This window comes from Musca vetustissima, unplaced genomic scaffold (genome assembly GCF_032173495.1).
Source record: "Musca vetustissima isolate MV318-11 ecotype Yass unplaced genomic scaffold, APGP_CSIRO_Mvet_v1 utg3768, whole genome shotgun sequence".
NCBI classification, from domain to species: domain Eukaryota; kingdom Metazoa; phylum Arthropoda; class Insecta; order Diptera; family Muscidae; genus Musca; species Musca vetustissima.
Window position 1 is genome coordinate 86,065 of NW_026878569.1, and position 23,363 is coordinate 109,427.

At 30.5% G+C, this 23,363-nt stretch overlaps 1 protein-coding gene across 1 annotated transcript in view; it reads left to right on the plus strand.

The window, feature by feature from the left end:
• Positions 1 to 14,003, plus strand: part of LOC133323318 (potassium voltage-gated channel protein Shaker-like) — a gene marked incomplete at its 5' end in the record, with an annotated part of 68,839 nt that extends 54,836 nt beyond the window's left edge. Inside the window, 3 exons of the mRNA XM_061532259.1 lie at positions 7,194 to 7,384; positions 8,243 to 8,689; positions 13,849 to 14,003. Coding sequence (XP_061388243.1) covers positions 7,194 to 7,384; positions 8,243 to 8,682 — 631 coding nt within the window. The remainder of the gene's footprint in view (positions 1 to 7,193; positions 7,385 to 8,242; positions 8,690 to 13,848) is intronic.
• Positions 14,004 to 23,363: the final 9,360 nt, after the last annotated feature.

The following is a 23,363-nucleotide window of genomic DNA, read 5'->3' on the forward strand; positions in this document are numbered from 1 at the left end:
TTTTTACATGAAGGAGTTGCCAGATCGAAACGAAATTTAACATGTACTCATAACAGAGATAGAAGTTTCCAAAACACTTAAAATTTTTCTGTTTATACCGCGCATTAATTTTAATTTTTTTCTGTTTATAAGGTGCTTTCTGTGCTAGGCTAAGCACATTCCGAACTACACTCGTATGTATTTAGAGGTGTTCTCTATAGTTTCTGAGAGTTATCTATTGAAGATCTTCTTAAGCGCAACATTTAAAAGAAATCGAACGGATGCGTCTTTTTTAAACACCTGTTTTTACATAAAGGAGTTGCCAGATCGAAAAAATTTAACATGTATTCATAACAGAGATAGAAGTTTCCAAAACACTTAAAATTTTTCTGTTTATACCGCGCATTAATTTTAATTTTTTTTTCTGTTTATAAGGTGCTTTCTGTGCTAGGCTAAGCACTTTCCGAACTACACTCGTATGTATTTAGAGGTGTTCTCTATAGTTTCAGAGAGTTCATCTATTGAAGATCTTCTTAAGTGCAACATTTAGAGGAAATCGAACGGAACTATATTTCAAACGATTTCAACAAAATTTAAAACACAACATTCCGGATTATTCGGTACACTGTGCACAATTTTGCTTCAATCGAACAATCGTATATAAAATCGAACCCAAAATGTGTATGAGAGACACATGTCAATTTTAGATGCAGTTTAGTACGTTTTGCAGAATTTCGTCTCTTCGAGAGATTACAATATAAAATAATGACTAATATGTTATGTACACAATAACAAACCTCTCTCTATTTTTGTTGCACAGTGTAATATAACTTAATTAAAGTGAATCAAAAACAATTATTCAAAAATAAGCAAATTATTATCTACATAGCCTTGGTAAGAAAAAATAACTGGGTCCGAAATATAATATTATTCTATTTTATTTCAAAAAAATCATTTTTTGAAATGATTTCGACATTGCTGAGAATGGTAATTCCTAAATAAATGGGGAGCTATTAAAAATCGGCTTATCGTTTTTACACTTAACAAAATAAATATTTTGTAATTTTTAATACAAACTTATTGTCACTCACTTTTTCCCGCATAGCATTACCGTTTGTTGTTCTATGTATCGCTAGAAATTGTTATAGCATAATTGTTCAAGGGCTACTGGCCATAATGAGCAGCTAGCTAGCTATCATTTCCATCATGTGTAATTTTCTGATTTCCAGATAATCTACTGCGATGCAAATAGCAATATTTATTTTCTTCGTAATTAATAATATTTACCAGAAACAGCCAATCAGCCAATGGGCCGAACTGGATAACGGAATAGAAAAATGCTGACAATTCTAGCAACGATACGACGGCAATAACGGATAGCTTGCGGTACCGGGGAATTCGATTGTAGTCCTTGGCAATGTAACAGCCTTTTAAATGAATAACTCTGCTCTCAATTAGGTTTCAGTGAAATTTATCCATTTTATTACTATTTTTTTTTTTTTTTTTTTTTTTTGAATATTTACTTTGAAGTATTTGGTGAAAACGTGCTTCATCACAAAAACAAATAATGTTTTTTGTTGTGTTCACAGATCCGTGTTATTTTTACTCTTAAATTGTAATACAGTTCTTCGTTACTTTTAGAATGAATAGATGTCTCAAACCATTTAGTATTTGCCCTGATCTAACGAGAAAAAAACACACATAATTAATTACAATTTTTTTACCCAGCAAAAACTTGGTAAGTACATACCAACTTCAAGTCTTAACAATCAGCATTGCCTTAAGATATATACAAAATATTTGCCTTTTTCATAAAAGTTCCTTATTAAAAGACAAATACAAAAATATATAGAAAATTAATATAATTTTTAAATAAGCTTCAAATAATAATGATTTTTTTTTCAATACCCATATATTGTTACTTTGCTTCAGTTACACAATTTTTTTGCTTAGATAAAGGCATTAAGCTTTCAGTTTTTTGCCAATAACGTTAATATCAATATTTTTTAAATATTTATATACAATAAAAATATTTTTAATATTTAAACAAATCCTCGAATATTTACCAACAACAGTTAATAATAAATATTTTATTATACGAGGTAAGTAATAGTATTTATATGCAAATATTTCAATAATAAAAAAGTTTGTTATTTTTTTCTGTAACGAAAGTTTTTGCTGGGTTATTGATTTTGATCTGCGTTTATCATAGAAATATTTAGGTTTTAATAAATTTGTTAAAGAAAATATTACACACATTGAGCAAAGAAATCAGTTATACCGTATTGCGGAACCACAGCGTTTGTGGTCTGTAAATAAATATTTTTTTTTATAAAAATGCTATTCAACGAAATATTATTTAGCAAGAACTGCATTTAATGTGATTAATTGAAATATTTGTTTTATGTTTTTTTTTCAGGACTCCTTGAAATATATTTTTAATTGGTTTTTATAGCCATTGATTTCCAAAATGTTTTCATTTCACAAGGATAGTTGACAATAGATGACCATTTCATATTTTCTCTAGCCTAATTTTTGGACATCTAAGAAAACATTAACAGAATTTCAGTCCACAGATGAAAGCTGATGTGTCTTCTACGAAGAGTTCGATTTGACAGCCATCCTATTGCAGATTATGCTTTTATAGAGTACTATTTTTAAAATTTTCTATAAAAGAACAAATAGCCTTTTCCATAACCTGCAAGAATGTACAATATCTTACTTACATAACAAGTTTTTCTTTTTGAACCGGACAATTGGAGAAGTCGTGGTAGGATAAATCCTATCGGAGAAGATCTTCCTTAATTAATAACTTGATTTGTGGTAAAGATGCGATTTAAAGCAAATTACATGGTCCACAATTTTTTTTTTTTTTTTTTTTTTGTATAAAAGCAGAACTAGTGCTACTTCTAATCCCATTGTAGTTCCGAGGAACTTTTCTAGCCTTTTCACAATGATAATCAATCGTCGATTAGATTTTCGTTAATCTTTTAATTAGATTTGTCACATTCTAAATGCAATGCTCATAGAAATACGGACAAATTGTTGTTTTTATTTCTTTCCCGGTTTTATTCTTCTGTCGAAGAAGGCGTTGTTTCTAGACAACGATAGATGGCAGCCCCAATACTTAGAAGAGGATACAGCACACCAGCACTTAGCTGGAGAACTAATCGAGTAAGGTGGCAATGTTTTATGGAAGCCATTACCATCTTACACAATAAGCTATTCTAGGAGATTGGACTGTCATCTATTGTTTTCTAGTCGATTTCATTTTCGTTACCATTTTAATTAGAATTGTCAATTTCTAAATTTAGTACCCATAGAAATACGAATAAAATTTTGTTTTTTATTCTGGCCCGACTTATTTTCCTGTTAAAGGAGACGTTGTTTCTAGACAACGATAGATGACAGCCTTAACACTTAGCTGGAGGACTAATCGATAAAGATGACTGTGCTTTATGGGAGCTACTGTAGCCTGTTCTTAGAGATGGAACTGTCATCTATTGTTATTGTTATCTAGTCAATTTTATTTTCGTTTCACTTCTAATTAAATTTGTCATGTTCGAAATGCAGTGTCCATAGAAATACGAATAAAATGTTGTTCTATTACTGGCCCGATTTTATTCTCTTGTTGAAGGAGGCGTTGTTTCTAGACAACAATAGATTGCAGCCCTAACACCTACAACAAGATATAGCACACCGCCATCTTCCACTTAGCTGGAGGACTAATCGAGAAAGATGACAATGCTTTATCGGAGCCATTACCATCTTACTCTGCAGTCAGTTGTAAGAGATGGGACTGCCATCTATTGTTATTGTTATCTAGTCGATTTCATTTTCTTTCTCTTAATTATAATTGTCAAGTTCTAAATGTAGTGTCCGTAGAAATATGAGTAAAATGTTGTTGTTTTTATTTCTGGCCCTATTTTATTCTCCTTTTAAAGGAGACGTTGTTTCTAAACAACGATAGATGACAGCCCTATCATCTACTTAGCTGGAGGACTAATCGAGTAAGATTGCAATTTTTTATGGAAGCCATTCCATCTTACTTGTAGTCTATCCTAAGTGTGGTGCTGTCATCTAATCTTATCTAGACACAATGTCTCCTGTAATGTTTTACAGTGGTCGGGCCCTTTTTCAGTTAGTGTTGCCATTTTTCTCTGGGTGGCGCTATTTTCTACCATTCCTACGTTGTTTTATCCTCATGCTCTGATGTTGAGAGGAGGCTATTTAAAAAATATTCGAAAGCCAATTAAATTGGTAAACCCAGCAAGGAACAATGTATCCTGTAATGTTTTACAGTGGTCGGGCCCTTGTTCAGTTAGTGCCGTAATTTTTCTTTGGGTGGCGCTATTTTCTACCATTCCTACGTTGTAATATCCTCATGTTTTGATGTTGAGAGGGGGCTATTTAAAAAAATATTTGAAAGCCATTATATTGGTATACCCAGCAAGGAACAATGTATCCTTCAATATTGTTAGGATTCTTGTTCAGTTAGTGTTGAATTTTTCCTCTGGGTGGCGCTCCTCCTACCATTACATTTTTGTGTGTTATACTTATGTTTTTATGTTGAGAGGGGACAATTTAAAAAAAAAATTGAAAGCCAGTTATACTAAATTTGTCATATGCTTGAATAAAATATGTTATCGAAATTGTATGCAATAGATTTTTGATATAGCCCTCAATATAAGGGTCCTGACTGATTTTTAAGGCCCTTTTAAGAACCCAATTGATTGTAATTTTGAATTTCCGGTTTATCCATGCAGGAAATTTGTAATATAGGTCATGGTGGTCCATCAAATTTTATGACGTTTTTACTTTTTGGTATGATTTTGCCTCAGGTTCGTTCATAACCTCTATATTCGATGGATTTGGTTCTGGTAACGCCAGATGGGCTAATGAGGGTATATACACTTTGCTACGACAAAAATGTGCCTTATCGAATTATTGGTTTTAGACCCTATATTTCTTTGGACCAAATCTGTTTCAGACCATTTGGAGTCGATTTACAAATGTATTTTATTCCATCTGTCTGACCGGGTAGTGCGCACGATAACTCTTAAAGGGAGTATCCAATATTTGTTCCAAACTTAGTTCAAGTTCAAAGATGGGAAACATTGGCCCACTCCTTCTGGTACCTCCCCTACAGATGTGCAAAATTTCCAATATTTATAAATTCTACTACTATCTTCATCAAACCTAAATCAAGTCCGATGATAGGACCCATTAGTCCACTCATTCTGGTACATTAAACAAAGATTCAAAATTTCCAATTAAATTCGAAACTTCTTATATAAAAATATATACCTTATATAAGGCGAGTAATAAAACCTTTGTGTAACTCCTAAGACCTCCGAAAACATAGACTGATGATATATATATCTGTTGGGAACGCCAACTAACACTTAATTAATTGTTCAATTGATCAGCTACTATGAAAGTTTCATATACACACTAAGTGAAATCGATTAGGATTTGATATTTAAAGTTTTTTTTTTTTGGTAAAGTACTTTCACAGACACATTCTCAGACGCTGGTCTCTATTTTCAGCCTCAATTTTGTCCCCGAGGCAATGTAACAGAAACTGCTCTAGGTTGTCTAATCAGCTGATATTCCTTAGCTGCTATACGTGAACGGGCTCTGCCTTTAAACGGCATGCATAACCTTCCAATTACACCTCGACAGATGAATTCTAGCAGGTGTAGTAAAACCTATGTCTATGCAAACGACACATAACGATATTAATGTCGTATGGAGGGCATGAGAAATGTCGAATGGGTTTAACAATTTTAGATAAAAAACATAAAAAAAGCCAATAAGGTGTTCAAAAGCTCCCAATTATAGGTTCATGTTGAATATATAAATTTTTGTTGGATTTTTTAATTTTTTGATTAACTAAATAAAATATTTTTTTATTCTTCACTTCGAAAAACCTAAAAAAATTATTATTATTAATTTTTAAATTCTTATTAAGAAACGTAACAGACATTTAAAAACATTGCAGGACTTTGCTAAAACACCTATAAATATTTGAAAATATTTTAATAATATTTTTATAAACCTCATGGCATTCCGATACATTTCTTGTCTCGAAAAAGTATCATTGAAGGAATTCCAAATATATTTCAAGAAATGTTTTTTTGTTTAATAAATGAAAATGTTGATATATTTTTATTAATACCGAAATAATCTCTCTCTCCCTTTATTCCTTAAAAATAATTAATATTAGGTTACATATTTATTTAAAAAAAAATACTTCTGCTCTCTAGCTTTCGCTCTCACACCACCTCGTTCTCTGTACTCTCAGTCAAATAATACTCTGTCTTCTGATAAAAAAAAATATATATCTAACATTTAAATATCATAATTAATTTGAGTTAAAAAATAATTTATTTCTTATTTAAATATTTAATCATTTCCTTATAACATACATTTTCTTCTACTACCACTTTCTAAATAGTTTATACATAACTCTGTATATAAATAAAAATACCCTAACATATGTCAATATACATACAAATGTATTAATTGTCTAACATAATTTTATACATACATACATATTATAAATATATATAAATATTAACATTTTCCCCTTATATATAACACATTTTACATTCAATTTTTATTATATATAAAAAATATTATATTAATATTTAACAAAAAAATTTCAAAACATGAAATGTTTCAAAATTTTTGCTCCATAATTTATATTATATTTGTATTTTCATTTTTTGTTTTTTTTTTATATCGTTCGTTCGTTTATATACATCGTACGTACTCTCTGTTTCTTCTTTCTCTTCATGTCGACAAATCAAAATCAAAAAATATATATATCGAAATCCAAATAACGACAAAATATCGCAAACCAAAAATTATTCAAAAAATAACAATTACCAAAAAATCGAAAATAATAACATTGCCTGTGAAAAAACCAATTACCAATAACCGTTATATACCACCCGTTAACCGCAATTCGATTACTTTTTCCCACTCCCATCACCGACACCATCACAAAACATTTGCTGCTCAAAAATGTGAAAATTCAAAAAACCGAAAATAAATAAAAAATTAAACGAATTCAAAACAAAATGGTTACCGAATAACTGCAATAATTCAAAAATGTTTGACACAAAACCGAAATTGATTGACACTCTACTATGTGTGTGTGTGTCCGTGTCGCATTAATGATGGTTTGTTTGCAAAATGCCAAATAGGCCGGTCGGAGTTTGGGGAAAAATTGTGGGATCACTGTGTGCCATTGCTGGTGTCTTGACAATCGCTCTACCGGTACCGGTTATTGTCAGTAATTTCAATTATTTCTATCACCGTGAAACGGATCAAGAGGAGATGCAGAGCCAAAACTTCAATCACGTTACTAGTTGTCCATATTTACCTGGTACATTAGGTAAGTTTGAGTTTAATTTTATAACACCCATACATACACACACCAGTTACTTTTTTGCGCTCTCTCGCTCTCTACAACAAACAAATATTGTTCTCTTTAAAACAAAAACTGCTTTCCTTTTATAACAATCCCACCACACAAATAAACAACACCAACAAAATCCACGTAACAAATTTCCACCAGTTAACAGTAAACAAAAAAGAGAAAAGTTGTTTCTCTTTTTTTTCTTAACATAGCTCTTTTCTTCTTGCTCGCTCGCTCTATTTCTGTAGTTAGGCCAATACACACATACACACTTGGAAACAACACACCTGTAGTATAGACTAACCACTCAAGCACACTTTTTTCTTCTTCTGGGAAAACTCCATTAAACATAACATCCAGTCCAGTACATTCCAGTGATATTAATATCCTGCTCCCTCCTCGCTCTTTTCCTGTACCCTATATTCCTTCTCTAAGAGTACCCAATTTTAAAGTAAAGTAATTGCTTCCATGTTAGGATCCTTTTCAAAGAAACCACCAAACACATTTTGCTCAATTTTTATATTTTTTTATTTCTTTTTCTATAATACCCAACAAACCAAACAACAACAACAAAAATGGTCTAAACAATGCGCTAAACAAACTAAAAAACGAAAATTTTCAACAAAAAACAACAACAACTACACCACCCGACACAATCACCATTCACCACCACCACTCAACGAAAATAATTGCCCATTGCCATCATCCTGTAACAAAAAAATCTCGTTTGTTTTGTTTTTTTCTGTTCATTTCATTTCTTTGATCACAACAACAACAACAATTTTGTAATTGTAACCGCCCTCTCCCCACGTTACTCCTTGTTATCCCAAGTAGGTCAACATTTAAAGAAATCATCGTTGTCTGAGTCCTCATCAGATATGATGGATTTGGATGATGGTGTCGAATCAACGCCGGGACTGACTGATACGCATCCTGGTCGTTCGATGGTTCCATTTTTGGGAGCCACCCATCAACATTCTCATATAGCTCCAACAACGGCCTCGTGCGCCACCGCCGCCGCTGGCGTCGCCAATAATACGGCGGCGTCTGCTATAACCACAACCCTGCCAGCAACGCCTCAGCAACAAACGCCAGACAAACAGCAGCAGCAGCACCCGCAGCAACAACACCAGTTGCAACAACAGCAGCAGCAACAACAAATCCAGTTGCAAAATGGCTATAAACAATCTGCCATCAGTGTTACCAGCAGTGGTAACATCCAGACCCATAGGCATAATAATGCTTTGGCCGTTAGTATCGAAACCGACGTTTGACTACTGGGTAAGTGTTGGGCTCTCTGAGTCCTATATTATCAGTTTTTGTGTGTGTTCATTTGTTATTGCTTTTTCTTTTTTTATTTTGAAGTATACATATATTTTATTAGTCTAAATACATTTAATATTTTTGATAAACTATAGAATGTATATTTAAATTTATAACGTAACGATCTCTTATCCTGTGTAATTTCTTCTGTGTGTAACTGATTTCTTGTGCTCATCATATTGTACGCTCTTAAGCAACAACAAACAAAAAACCGTACAACTCTTTTGTAATTGTTTAGAGGAATAAATAACTCTTATTTCAAAAGTATTTTCCTCCATTTCTCTGTCTATTGTTCTCATTTAATAACTCTTAAAACTCATACAAAAATAGAGAGAGCTGAACTAAAATAGTGGTAGAATATCATTTACATGAGAGATGTGAAAGAAACGGTATTCCTATCACTGAGAAGAGTTTCTTTGTTTACATTCTCTTATTGTGAGATAAGTAGTACAATAATGAACTCTTCTTGGTAATTATTATAATGCAGTGCATTGCGAATAAAGAGGCGCTCTTTGTTCCCCTATTGCCAATTAGAAATATGGACTTTTCTAACAAGAATATAAATATGACCGAGAAGAGTATCGTTTGCATTAATACCATTATTATTAATTTGCTCTAAGTATCGTAAAGTAATTTGTAATAATTTTCACAATGTAAAAAAAATGTAGTTTAACTTTGGTAATCATGGCTTCAAACACTCCATTTCCCCAAAAAATAAATAAATAAATACAAATTGTACAAATGTTCCATGCTCATCTAAGGGCTGCCAAAAATCTCAAATATTTTTTTTTTTTTTTAAATACCTAATGAGTGACTCTCAGTCCAACATCTAAAAAAATTATTTCAAGCTAAAAATAAAAAGTTCCATGATATAAAATGAATATATAATAAAAACCAGGGTTGCGGAGCAGTATAGTCCGAGCGACTTTCTGTGGTTCTAAATTCTGAACTTGGGCAATATTTCCCGATATTTGCACCAATTGGACCGACTAGAGGTCAACAAATATTACTAATAGATTCCCAGATTCCCTTCTAATTACTTGTTCAGCTGATGTTCAGCTTTCAATTGTGGCCTATAGATCGACTCGAAAAAAACCATAAATGTTTTCGGTCCACTTCATCCCAATATTATTATCTGATCATCACCGAAAATTATAGGCGTTGTCCTTGCCATGCCAGGATCCTAATGGAAAATTTCAAAGCGATCAGCGATAGTGTTCTAAAATTGTAGGCGTTGTCCGGCGATGGGTTACTAAATAATGTCTGAATACGTAAGCACCTGTAAATATTAAAGTGTATCTCCCACATCCGAGTACATACGACAATACAATATATATCAATTTAAAAGTCAACCACTCCTCTTGGATATACTATCAACTTCTCGGGCCTATGTCCTTCAGGAACATATACGATATTGAATACAACTTTTGTCATTTTTCACACAAAAATAATGGTCCATTTCATCCGCTAAGTATTGACCAATCTTTTTCAAAACAGGTATGCGTATTACTTGGCCCGATCGCTTTCTCCATGTAAAAATTCGCGATTTTATGGTCATAATTGCAACAGAGGGGTCTTCATTGGCCAGAACCCATCCTTAGAGATAGACAGTGGGTAAATACCCAAAGGGTAAATACCCGGTAAATTGGGTAAATACCCATTTGTTGGTATTTATTTGGGTATTTACTATATTGAATAGGTAATACAACTCTTTCCGGGTTTCTGTTATCAAATCGATTTAGAATGGATAGTTTTACGATACTTTAAAGACGTGGGTAAATACTTAGGTAAATACCCGAGTTGTTACCCAAAAATTGGGTGTAAAAACTCATTAACTGCGGAACCACTTGACATAGGCGGCCAAAATTTTGCATACAGGCTTTTAATGTCAAAGCACATATAGAAATCCAAAATGGGGTCCCTGGGTCCAAGTTTTGATATAGACCCATATAACCGTATAAATACTATCTCTACCCGCATAAATACCATCACGACCCATCCTACATACAAAATTTCGTGAAGATTGGTCGATAACTGGGGCCTGTATGGTGTTTACAAGTTATAATGGACAAACGGACGGACGGACAGACACATATGTCTACATCGACACAGCGAGTCGAGGTATGATAATCGGTATACTTAATGGTGGGTCTAGGACCAATATTTCGCAGCATTGACAACAAAGTTGTGCAGGGTATAATTAGAGTTTTTATGTGGTAATAGATGAAGATCAACCATAAAAAGGAGCTAACGAAGGGAATCATATTCTTTAGTATTACCATTACCACATTTGAGGGCGGAAATGTAGCGCTGACAGCTAGGAAAAATTTTCAGGAGGTTCCGGTAATGGTCAAGGACGTCGCCTATAAATTTCGATGATGATTGTTCAGTTTTCTAATCGCTCTGGAGGCCATTGTTATAAGCCGAAGATCACCAATGACACAGGGAGAAGGGGATCGGGCCGGTCAATATTTAGCTGGTCAAATGAACCAAGACTTTTGTGGGTAAAATAACAAAATTTGAATTGTGTGACGTAGATGTCCACTCCGGGAAAACATAATTCGTAAAATATGCCAGGGTAAGAAAAAGAAACAGTTGATTCTTAATTGGCCAAGAGGTTGCAAACATCGCGATATATAGTCCAGGCTTGGAATGTAGATCCTCAGAAAGTTCGAGTTCAATGGTAGTTGTATGGACGGCACCGTCTGACTATACTGCTCCGCTCATTGGTTTTTATTTATTTTTTATATGAATCTCGTTCATTAAATTATTAAAGTCCGCTCTATTTCAAATAGTCTTGGAAATGGAGTTAGATCTTTAATAAGATATAAATATATCGAAAATTTTTACTATGAACCCATAACTTCTCAAGAATTTCTCATTTAAATTTGCTAAAAATCTCAAAAACTCTTGAAGATATAGCCGATTTATTGTATCAGCTTCAAGCGAATGTGTTTTTCGAAAAATAGAAAAACAACAACAAAACAATAAGAAAAGAATATTGTAAATTATTTTTCTTCTCTTTTAAATTTTCAAAAAAAATCGTGACGATTCCGATTATATTTTTTATAACATCAGACTTACGGCTAATGAAGGGGAATACACACTTTGTTACGGCAAACATATGCCTCATCAAAATATTGATTTCTTGCACTATTCATGACGAAACCTACATGTCAGACTTTTGTCTTTTCTGAAGGTATTCGAAAGTAAATTTTTTAAACGCTCAATAGAGATCTCAATTAAATATTTTATATCTTATTATAATTTTGTAAGCATCATTATGTTTTAGGATACATGTCTCTCATATATCCTCAAATAGACCAGTCCAGAAAAGTTCTGGGGTCAGTTTATTAAAAAAAAAGTAATAAGATACAAACGTATTTTGGTTTTTAGAGTTATTTAAAAAAAAATATTGGCTAGGGTATGAAGCGATTAACTTAATGTTTTTTCTATAAATTGAACCGATATCTGAGAACTTTTCATATCAAATTTCAAAGTTAAGAAAATTATCCAACTTGTAGAAAGAAATTCGCAATTCCATTATATTACATATCTGAAGAAAAATTGTAATTTTGTTGCATGTTCAATATTTATAAAAAATGTGTTCCACCAATTCCAACACAATAGAATATCACAAAAAATTAGTTTAGAAAATGATCAGATTTGTCGGATGAAATTCGTATGGATTATATTACAATTCTAAAGAAACAATTTGAATTTAAGATATGTTCCTATATTTAATATTTATAGAAATATATCCGCTAAATTTATCTATTCTTATCTCTCGAAAATATAGTTTAGAAAATTATCCGAATTTTCGAAAGAAAATCGCAAAACATTTTTCTGACAAAAAAAATTATAATATTTTAGCAGCAATTCCACCAAAATAGAAAAGAATTATTTGAAAAATATTTTTGGTTTTTAGAGTTGTTTTAAAAATGTTGGCTAGATATGAAGCGGTTAACTTAATGTTTTTCTATAAATTGAAACGATATCCGAGAACTTTTCATATCAAATTCCAAAGATCTGGCACGTCCGAAAAAATTCAAAGGACCTTTTCTATGTCTCTCCCCCATTTAAATATGTCGTATTTCATAGTGGATTTTATTAAGCACATGTACAGTAAAATCTCGAAAAAAATGGGCTGGACTTCTATAAAATACTATTTTATCACTTTTCATATTGTATTTTAAACATTAGACTTCTATCCGACATGTCGGAAGAAAATCGAAAGTCATTAACTACACCGCATTTGTTTCCCTTTCAATTATTTAAAAAATCTTGAGGGAAGTATACGACTTCTAGTGGCCTATTTTATCACTTTTCATATCGAATTTTAAACTTTAGACTTTTACCCGACATGTCGGAAGAAATTCGAAATTCCGCATTTGTTTTTTTTTTTCTTCTTTAAATTATTTTGAAAATTTTGAGGGCAGTAAACGATTTCTAGTGGCCAAAAAGTCTTCTAATAGAAACATTTGTCCTACTTTGATAATTGAATTCCTCGAATCGGTAAAATAATCATCCTTAATACTATTTATACATCTGAAGAATATGATCTGATTGAAACCATGATTGCCAAATTGTTAAGTTAACATTTATTAAAAATTATTTAATTGAATTTATTACATAGAACATACAATTTTTCAAGTACTTCAAATACAATACGAATAATACATAATTTAAGATAACATATATAAATAAACATTTATATATGTTTTTGTAATAAGCAAATACCCCTTTCTTATCAAATAAAGTTTTTTTCTATAAAAATAATAAATCAGTAATTTTTGTTAATTCAATTGGAAACAGTATAAGAGATGTTTTGTGATAAAAACGTATTTAGTATTTATTTCAAATTATTTATTTTTTTATAATTATTCTAATTATATATATATATAAAAATTGAACAATTTCAAATTTTAACAAATTCAAAGTATACAATAAAAATTGAGCTTTTATTTTCTTTTGCATTTCAAACCAAAAACAAAAAATCAAAACCAAAAATCAAACAAAATTCGCAAAAAAAAACAAATAAAACCAAAATCCGAACGGCAATCACATTATCCTGAAACGATACGATCATATTACGATTTTAACAAAAAAATGTGTAGTAAAAAAGACGTTACGTGCGATATTTTGGCCTTGTACAATACGTTGGATGCCAGAAACGACTACCAAAGCTGTTTAAACCAAAAAAAAAAGAACAAAACAAAAAATAATAATTTATGCAAATATTTAATTTTAAGTAGTAATTTAATTAAATTGAAACAAATTAAAAACAAAAAAACAGAAAACCCCCAAAAACACAAAAACATCTTAATTAATAAATTATGAACAACAACAACAAAAAAACTTATTAAGAAGAACAAAAAAATTGCAAAAAATTATATAAAAAAATCAGAACAAAAAAAAAAACATCGAAGAAAATTCACTAAAAACAAAGCTAGAAAATAATAATATAATTTAAATTAAAAAAAAAAAACAATACAAACAAAATCCCAAAAACCTGAAATAGGTAAAAATCTAAAACAAATTAAATGAAATATTAAAGATTTCAATAGCAGAAGAATACATTTGAAAAGAAATACAGTTTTTTTTCGAAAATCAATGAAGAGACAAAAACAAGCCATTCATGAACAAATCCAAAAAGCAAAGAAACTGAAACGAATAATCCTTTCCGTCACATCACGAAATAGTTTCCAAAATTGGGGATATTTAACCAATAGCAAAGATTGTATTAAGAAAATGCAATTCTCACAGTCCTTCAGAGGAAGAATAAAATTACACGATCTGCAACAGCTATAGATTCGGTATGAAAATAAAAAAATAAAATAACAGTAAAAAATTAACAAGGTGATAATGGCTAGAAAAAATAAATAAAAAAATAATTTATGTAGTCGAGAGAAATAACAAATATTCCAGAGAATAGAATAGAAGGTGAGCAGTCAAATAATACAGTAGTCACAAAGTCAGCAAACAGAAATCACACAAAGCACAGTGGTTTTTAAATCAAAAAAAAAAAAAAATTGTATAAACAATTTAATTTGCAACTCAATGTACAAGCAATCTTGTTCAAAGAACCTTCATAAGTTCTCATATTGAATATGTGAAGTATTTATATATTAATAAACTATGTTCAATATTTCACCAATATTGAAAAAATATACCAAAAAAAATTTTTTGTTAGAAATTTATCCGACTTGTCGGAAGAAATTCTTAGGGAATATATTTGGAATATATTTCCCCAAGAAAAATTGAAAATTGTGGCATATTTCCATATTGAATACTTATAGAAAAAATAACATGTCACAAACAAAAATTGTTGAGAAAATTATCAGACTTGTCGGAAGAAATTCGTATGGACTATATATTATAATTCTAAAAAAATTTAAATTTTGTGGCATGCTCCCATATTCAATATTTAAAGAAATATATCCGCTAAATTCCTCACTTCTTATTTTTCCAAAATATAATATTAAAAAATATAGTTTAGAAAATTATCCGACTTTTCGGAGGAAAATCGTAAAACCTTTTTCTTAAAAAAATTAATTTTTTTGACATGTTCTCTTTTTCTATTTGCAATTCCACCACTATAGAAAATAATTATTTAAAAATACAAAAATTTAGTTTAGAAAATTATACGACTTGTCGGAAGAAATTCGTAAAGTTTATATTACATATCTGAAGAAAAATGTGAATTTTTTGGCATGTTTCCATATTTAATATTTAGGTTCGCTAAATTCCACAGAAATAGAATGTCAGAAACAAAATTAGTTTAGAAATATATCAGATTTGTCGGAAGAAATTCGTATGAATTATATAATAATTCTAAACAAAAAAATTAAATTTTGAGGTATGTTCCCATATTCAATATTTATAGAAATATGTCCGTTAAATTCCTCACTTCTTATTTCTCCAAAAAATAATTTTAAAAAAATATATAGTTTAGAAAATTATCCGACTTTTCGGAAGAAAATCGTAAAACTATTTTCTAAATAAATAAAAATTGTTTTTAACATTTCTGTTTCAAGCAATCCCACCATAATAGAAAATACTTGTTTAGAAAATATCACACAAAAATGTAGTTTAGAAAATTATCCGACTTGTCGGAAGAAATTCGTAAAGTTTATATTACATATCTGAAGAAAAATTTGAACGTTTTGGCATGTTTCCATATTCAAACGGAAAATGTAAACAAATCATTCATAAAAGGGATCAAAGAGAACTAGGTGAACGAGAACAAAATATTAACGATTGGGCCAAAATCAAACGAAACGAAAGAACCACAACTAGTTCCGATCATTCCTTTTGCGGAATAGTTATTTTGAAACACCTGATAAAGAACATTTCCAAGCATATTCAAAATTAAATTTCAATTTATAGAGATTTATTGTGTTCCTAAAACCGTACGATCTCTTTTGATTCGCTCAGCAAAGGGATTTAGCTCATTCAGTCGTTCATTGGTACAGATCAAATAGTTCGGTCAATGAACGGGGTCAAAATAAAGTACGCTAACCAAAAAACAAACAAAAAACAACTAGTTCGGATCGTTCCTTTTTGAAGAATATTTTTTGAACTAGGTCATTCCTAAATGCTTGATATGAATAATTGATTAAAATAAGAAAAATGTAAATAACGATGTAGGGGAGATCTTTCTGCCTAAAAAGGTATAAAACTCAAACGTAAATGAATTTGGTTACGGGGAAAATTGAATTTTTAAAGTTTTTACTAGCACATAAAAAAATAAGATTTATAGAGTTGTGTAATCTCGCTCCTGAAACAGTACAGTATCAGTCGATTCGCCCGGCAAAGATGACTAGCTCATTCATAATTCAGTCATTCATTGATTCACGTCAATTAGTTCGGTCAATGAACGGGAGGATCTAGATGAATGATCGAATCAAATGGAACTAAGAGAACGAAAAAAAAATGAACGAATGGGAGCAAGAAAAAAACAAGCAACGAAAAAAACACAACTAGTTCTGATCGTTCCTTTTGAGGAATAGCATTTATGAACTAGTTCGTTCGGAAACGAACTAATTTTAGATGTTTAGTATGAATATATAAAAAATATACATTTGGTTATCTGAAAAACGAAATTTTAATGACATCTGATATAAGTTATTAACCCTTTCAGTGTCAAAAAAATTTTTGTCGCAATAAAAATCTAAAATTTTGTACTTAAAATCATATGAAGGCACAGATGTTAGAAAAAAAAACAATTCTTATTTTAACCCTCGGACAGTTTTGTCCGCCTTTCAGCAAAAACAAAGTCATCAATTGTAACGGTACATAGGATAACCGAAAAATTGCAAAAGAAGAGAGTAATTTTAAATGTCGAATATATTCGACAAAAACACTGAAAGGGTTAACTTCTGATGACATTTAGAAAAATTTAATAAATTTTGAAATTTTTTATCAATAAATTTCAAGTAATTTTTATATTTTTTACTTGATTAAAAACCACTGTGCAATGTAAGATAAAATATCACATAAAAATACTTACACACCACATACAGCAACGATATTAATAATGTATAGGCAAAAAGTGAAAAAAAAGAAAACACCACAAACTACCCCCAAATTGTAGATAAAGAAGATGAAATGTCCAATTAGAAAAATAACAGAAAGCAACCCTTAACAAAAAGTAAAAAATAAATATCGAAGTTAAATAAAAACAGTGGCTTATTAATAAATGCCTCAGAAAATAGTAAATATTAATAGACGAAATTCTTCTGGGTCAGAAACGAATGTAGATGGAACACAAATACAACCAACCAACACTTGTAACATAGAACCACAATAATACACCAGAAAAAAGAAACAGATAGAACCACACATGTAAAATCAGTCATTGGTAGATATCACAGAACAGTAATTGGAATATTGAGGAACATTGCAGGATAATACAACCAGTCAGTTAATAGGCAGTGTAAATGATGCAATGATATGTTTACAGTAGATAAGCAGATAACAACAACAACTCCAAAAATCATTTACAATTCATTTAAAAATCACTATCATAAAACCAGGCATCAATAAGTGAGTTCGGCTATCTATCACGTCAGTTAATTTGATAATTGAACGGTAAGATCTAGATGAACAGAGGAAAATTAACGACTAAAGCAAATCGAACCGCAACTAGTACCAATCGTCCAGATTGTATCAAAATGAACTAAGTGAACGAATGGAACCAAAGGAATTGGATGGTCGAAAGAACTACATCTAATGCGGAATAGTTCATTTGAACCGATTTATTATTTTAAATGTATTTTAGATAGAAGGATTTTTATATATTTTTTAATAGTTTACACATTTAAAAGCAAAGTCGATTCGTTGGGCGCTATTTAAAAACATATATAATTGTTCTCAAGTTCATATTATGGGCAATTCCTTACACAAAAAAACTGACAAGACTTGAAATGTCGACTTTGTGATTTCCACAAAGATCAAAAGTCTACTCCGACTTTCAGATTTTCCAATACAAAAAGTCTATTAATCGATCAATCGAAAGTCGATTTACTTACCCCTACTCCAAAAGTCGATTTACTTATCCCTACTCCAAATCAGAGTGAGTTCTGACTCTATTTGTAGCGAAAAGTCTGAATTTGAGAGTAAGTCTTTAAATGCTCCCATTCATTAGTGCCGTACTGGTCCGAAATGAACTAGCTCAATGTAATATAGGAGTAATAATTTCCCGCATGCCATGGAAGTGTTTCGTCCATCCTTTTGTGCTTAATTAAATTCAATATCGACTTATCCTCTCCAAATTAGAGTAAGCTCTGATTCGATTTCAATCTAAAAACTTTTTGAGAGTAACTCTGTAAATAATCGCATTTAATGATTCAATGATCCCATTCATTGACGTTGTACTGAAACGAACTAGTTCATTAAAACTATTCCGCAAAAAGAAGATCGGTAATAGAACCGGCTTTTATGTTTATCTAGTTCATTTCGTTCTTTAAATGACCCGCTGATTGAATAAATGTTCCGATTCATACTATTCCAGAAGGAACTAGTTCAATGAAACTATTCCGCAAAAAAAAAAGATCGGTATTAGCTCCGGCTCTTACATTCATGTAGCTCCTTTTGCTCCCCTTCATCTAGTTCATTTTGCTTCGTATAGATTTTCTCGCTCAATGATGGAATGATGTGACAGAACTATTGAACTAAAAGGAATTATGGATATAAATGAAAGTATCTAGATCCGGTTTGCGGGCGAATTTCTTCAGTAGTTTATCTGGTTAATTTTTCTTCAATCTATCATCTAGATTTTCTCGTTCAATGATCGAATGATGTGTCAAAAGAAAATTGAACTAATTGATATTATGGAACTAAGTGAATGCGAAGAGAACTACTTCAGTAACGAGATTGTTCTAGTCAATAGTTCCTTCAATAATTTATGAGTAGTTTAATCGCCTCAACACAAGTGCTCGGCATTTTTGAGTCAACGGAATTGAGTTATTTTAAACGTTAGTACAAACGTTCATTGTCTTTTTAGAGGTCATTCTTGTCGGTATCTAAGTTCAATAATCAATTTCATAGATATTTTTTAAGTTTAATAAAGTTGTCTCCTCAGAATGACCAACATCCGCAGTTTCAAAATATTCAAGCGGAATTATTTCACGGCTCATTTCAGTGAATAGTTCAATCAAAAAATTAGGTCAAGCGAACTTGTTCCATGGCCCATTTTAGTGAATTTCTGTTCAAGTGGTGAACTTTTTTAATGTTACGGAACTTTTTACCTGGAAAATCTATCCACGGAGCGGATTGATCTTGTTCTAGAAACTTCATTGATGTTCTAAGGCTTTAAATGCAACCATATATATTGTTGTACTGTTGTTTCGGAACGAACGAGTCCAATGAAACTATTCCGCATAAAGCAAATCGGTTTTAGATCCGGCTCTAACGATTATTTAGTTCCTTTTGATCTCGATCAACGGAATCATGGAACTAAATGAAATTAACTAGGTCTCTTTTGCGGATCGAACTTCTTCAGTAGCTACATTGTTCATGTCTATAGTTCATTCAATAATAGTCATCTCAATACAATAGTCATCTCAATACAAGTGCTTAATATTTTATTGTCAACCGAAAAAAAGTTCCTTGGTTTTTAAGAGGTTATTCTTGTCGGTAATAGAAATTTTTCTCAGAATAGAGTTGCAAAATCCGCAGCTTTATAATATTCAAATGTAATTGTTTCAAGGCTCATTTCAGTGAATAGTTCAATCAAAAAATTACTTCAAGCGAACTTGTTCCAAGGCACATTTTAGTGAATTTTATAATGTTACGGAACTTCGCCTAGTTCCCCTCGATTCAATCGTTTATCTTTTGAACTGAAAATAAACTATGGAACTAAATAAATGAACTAGTTCCTTTTGAGGGTTCACTCCTCAGGAACTAGGAACTTTTATTTGTGATTGGAGTATCTACAATACCAGCATCATAGATTCAATTTTCTTACACGACCAGGTTTTGTTTTGTAGTGTTCGATTCTTGCATTGTTTTGTAACGAAGTAACGATCGATGCTAGCTTCGTTTCTTTTGGTTCCATAGTTCATTTTTAGCTGGAAATCCTAATTAGAAATTGTTTGATGTTCTAGAAATAATACAGTACCTTAAAATAGTTCCTTGGCTCCATATAGTTATGACTCTTAGATAGTTTATTTGAATCACAAGAACGATGCAAGAACGGTTCTCATAGTTGCGATTGTTCAGTGTTGATTTATTTTGTCCAAATAAATGAATAATTGGTTCAAGTAAATGAACTAGATAAACTATATGAACTAAAGAGCTGAACCTAGTTCCGATCTTTTTTTTATTTCTAATGAAGTAGTAGTAGTAGTTTAAAGGAATGACCCTAATCTATGGTGCTTGCGAAAGTCCATTAATGTTTGCATTTCTAAATATTTCTTTTCTTCAATATCAATTTAAAGAACTTTTATAAGAGAATTTTGCCATCAATTAAAGTAATATTTATCTGTTGCATTCAAATGACATCATTGATAATCCTCCACACACCCATATATGAAATATTAATGTATAAATACTGCCGTCAATAAATTATTATTAATAATAAATGAAAAAATAAACCATTAACCAACAACAGCAAGAACAACTTCTTATATTAGGTTAAATAATAGTCAGACTTAATTAGATTATAACAAACTTAAATTTAAAATAATAATAATTAATTAAATAATTGTTAAATGTAAATTAAAATAAATAGCATAACAGCAAAATAATTTCACCATCACATCAACATAACACACACTCACCTACATACATATTACATACATATACATATAGTAAAAATTATCAATAAAATTAAAATCAAATTCAAAGCATTTACAACATTCAAGAAAATAGATGAAGAAACAGAAATCTTAAAACAATATTAAATGCAAGGGTATTACTTCAACATTTTTTGGCTTCCCAAATTAATAATTTATTGGTCCCCAAATGTAAAAAATATCTCAAAGAAAATATCAACAGCTTTACTAGTCATTTATGCAAAACAAAATCTAAGAAATAAATATAATTTAATAACATCTGCTTCGCATCGCCTTTTCTGTCCCCTCCGCATCGATATTTCCCCACCATTTAAATACTGATCAAATATAGTACAAATCTTCAGATAAATAAACAACAACAATAAAATCAGATGTAAAATATTAAAACACACAATAAAAATTAAAAGAAAAAATGAAGCAGAAAACAAACAACAACTCAAATATGTTACAAGCAATTTAACAGAGTAAAAAAAATTAACAAAAAAATCTCTTATGATTTAAATTTATAAAAAATATGACATTACTTTGAAACACTTTGAATTTTGGGTGTTGGGCTTTAAAATAGATTTTTCGTATTTTTATTTTGTATTAATCAGTCTTTTTAATAATTAAAAATATATTTGTTGGCTAAAAATTTTGTCCAATTGACTAATTTATTTATTTTTATCCCTTATCTTTATTTATGTGTTCCTTATAAAAAATACTTAAAACAAATTATATATTGACTGACTAATAATATGCAATATATTTAAGTTGCATTAGTTAAACTGATAATATCAAAACAAAAAAATATGTATTGTAAATACTTAAAACAATAAAATAAAAAAATAAATTATAACAAAATAAAATAATAATAAATAATATTGTATAAAAAAGCTTTGAAAACCGTCCACGCGCACAGAAATTCTTATGTTTTTCTTATTAAGTAATATGGCGATATTTAATTTAATTGTTTTTTTTTCGGATTTTAATTTCTTTGCGAAATCTTAAGGCTTTACAATGCAAGATTTTGAAGATACAAATTTCCAAAAAAAAAAAAAAAAAAAAAACTCAAAAATATTCCTCATGAGAAACAACCAATAAATAATATATAATATATATTATTAGATATTTGAATCAGCATTTAACTCGATTTACCTACAAAATTAAATTCGCTCATTATCTTAAACTTTTCAAAATCCCATGCCAATCGAATTTATTTCAAATACAACACTGTATGCCTCACATTTCCTAATAGTATCAAAAATGGCAACGCTGACCAGCTAAGTGGAATTAGAAATAATTTCCATGTGTGTGCAAAACTGGCCACAGAAATTCTGAATTGTGAATGGATATGTAAACAGATATCAGCTGATCTACAATTTTTTATTATTTTAATAATAACCTCAACAGCCCAGATTTAGTTCCTCGATTTACAAATCGAGTAGTATTAGAAGATATAGTCAAACTCCTTAAAAAAATACTTTTTTCACAAAAAATGTGGCATCTCTAATGAGTTTTTGTTTTTCGAATATTGATTACCCGTTTTATGTGATGATAAAAATAAATATGAAATTATTTGAAATCAAAATTTTAGTTAAGTATGTGATATATTTGTTCACATCTTAAACTTGATCGTTAAAATAATTCTACAGCACCAAAATTGCAGCCGAATGTTATTCATTATCATAAATTTGTAATATATGCTTCGGTTTTTCTTTGCTGAGTCGGTTGTTCCGTAACGAACTTGTTTAAAGGAACTATTCCGCAATAGGAACGATCGGTGCTAGGTTCTTTCGATTCTATAAATTATTCTTCCTCCAGTCGCTAATTTTTTGTTGTCTCCCATCTTTGTCCTTTCGATTCAATCGCTCATTTTCGTTCTTTCTGATTCTTTGATCTAACTGAACTGAAAAGAAACTATGGAACTAAATAAATAAACTAGTTCCTTTTGAGTTGTGAACCAATTCAGAATCATGGATTTGTTATAGATTCAAGTTTCCTATACGAACAGGTTTTGTTTCGTTAAATTCAGTTTTGGATTGTTCCATATTGAACTAATTCAAAAGAACGATCGGATATTGGTTCCTTAGGTGCCATAGATTATTTTGCATCAGTCGGTTCTTTTTTCACGATCCATTTTCAATTCAATCGTTCGTCTACTTTCCTTTTGATTGTTTGATCCAACTGAACTGGAACTATGGAACTAAATAAATGAATTAGTTCCGTTTGAGGAGCGAACCACTTCAGGAACTAGGATTTGTTATTCGTAATTGGACTGAATATCTACCGTACCAACATCCTATAACTATGTTTCTTAAACGAAGCTAATACCGGGTTTTTTCCTAGAAATC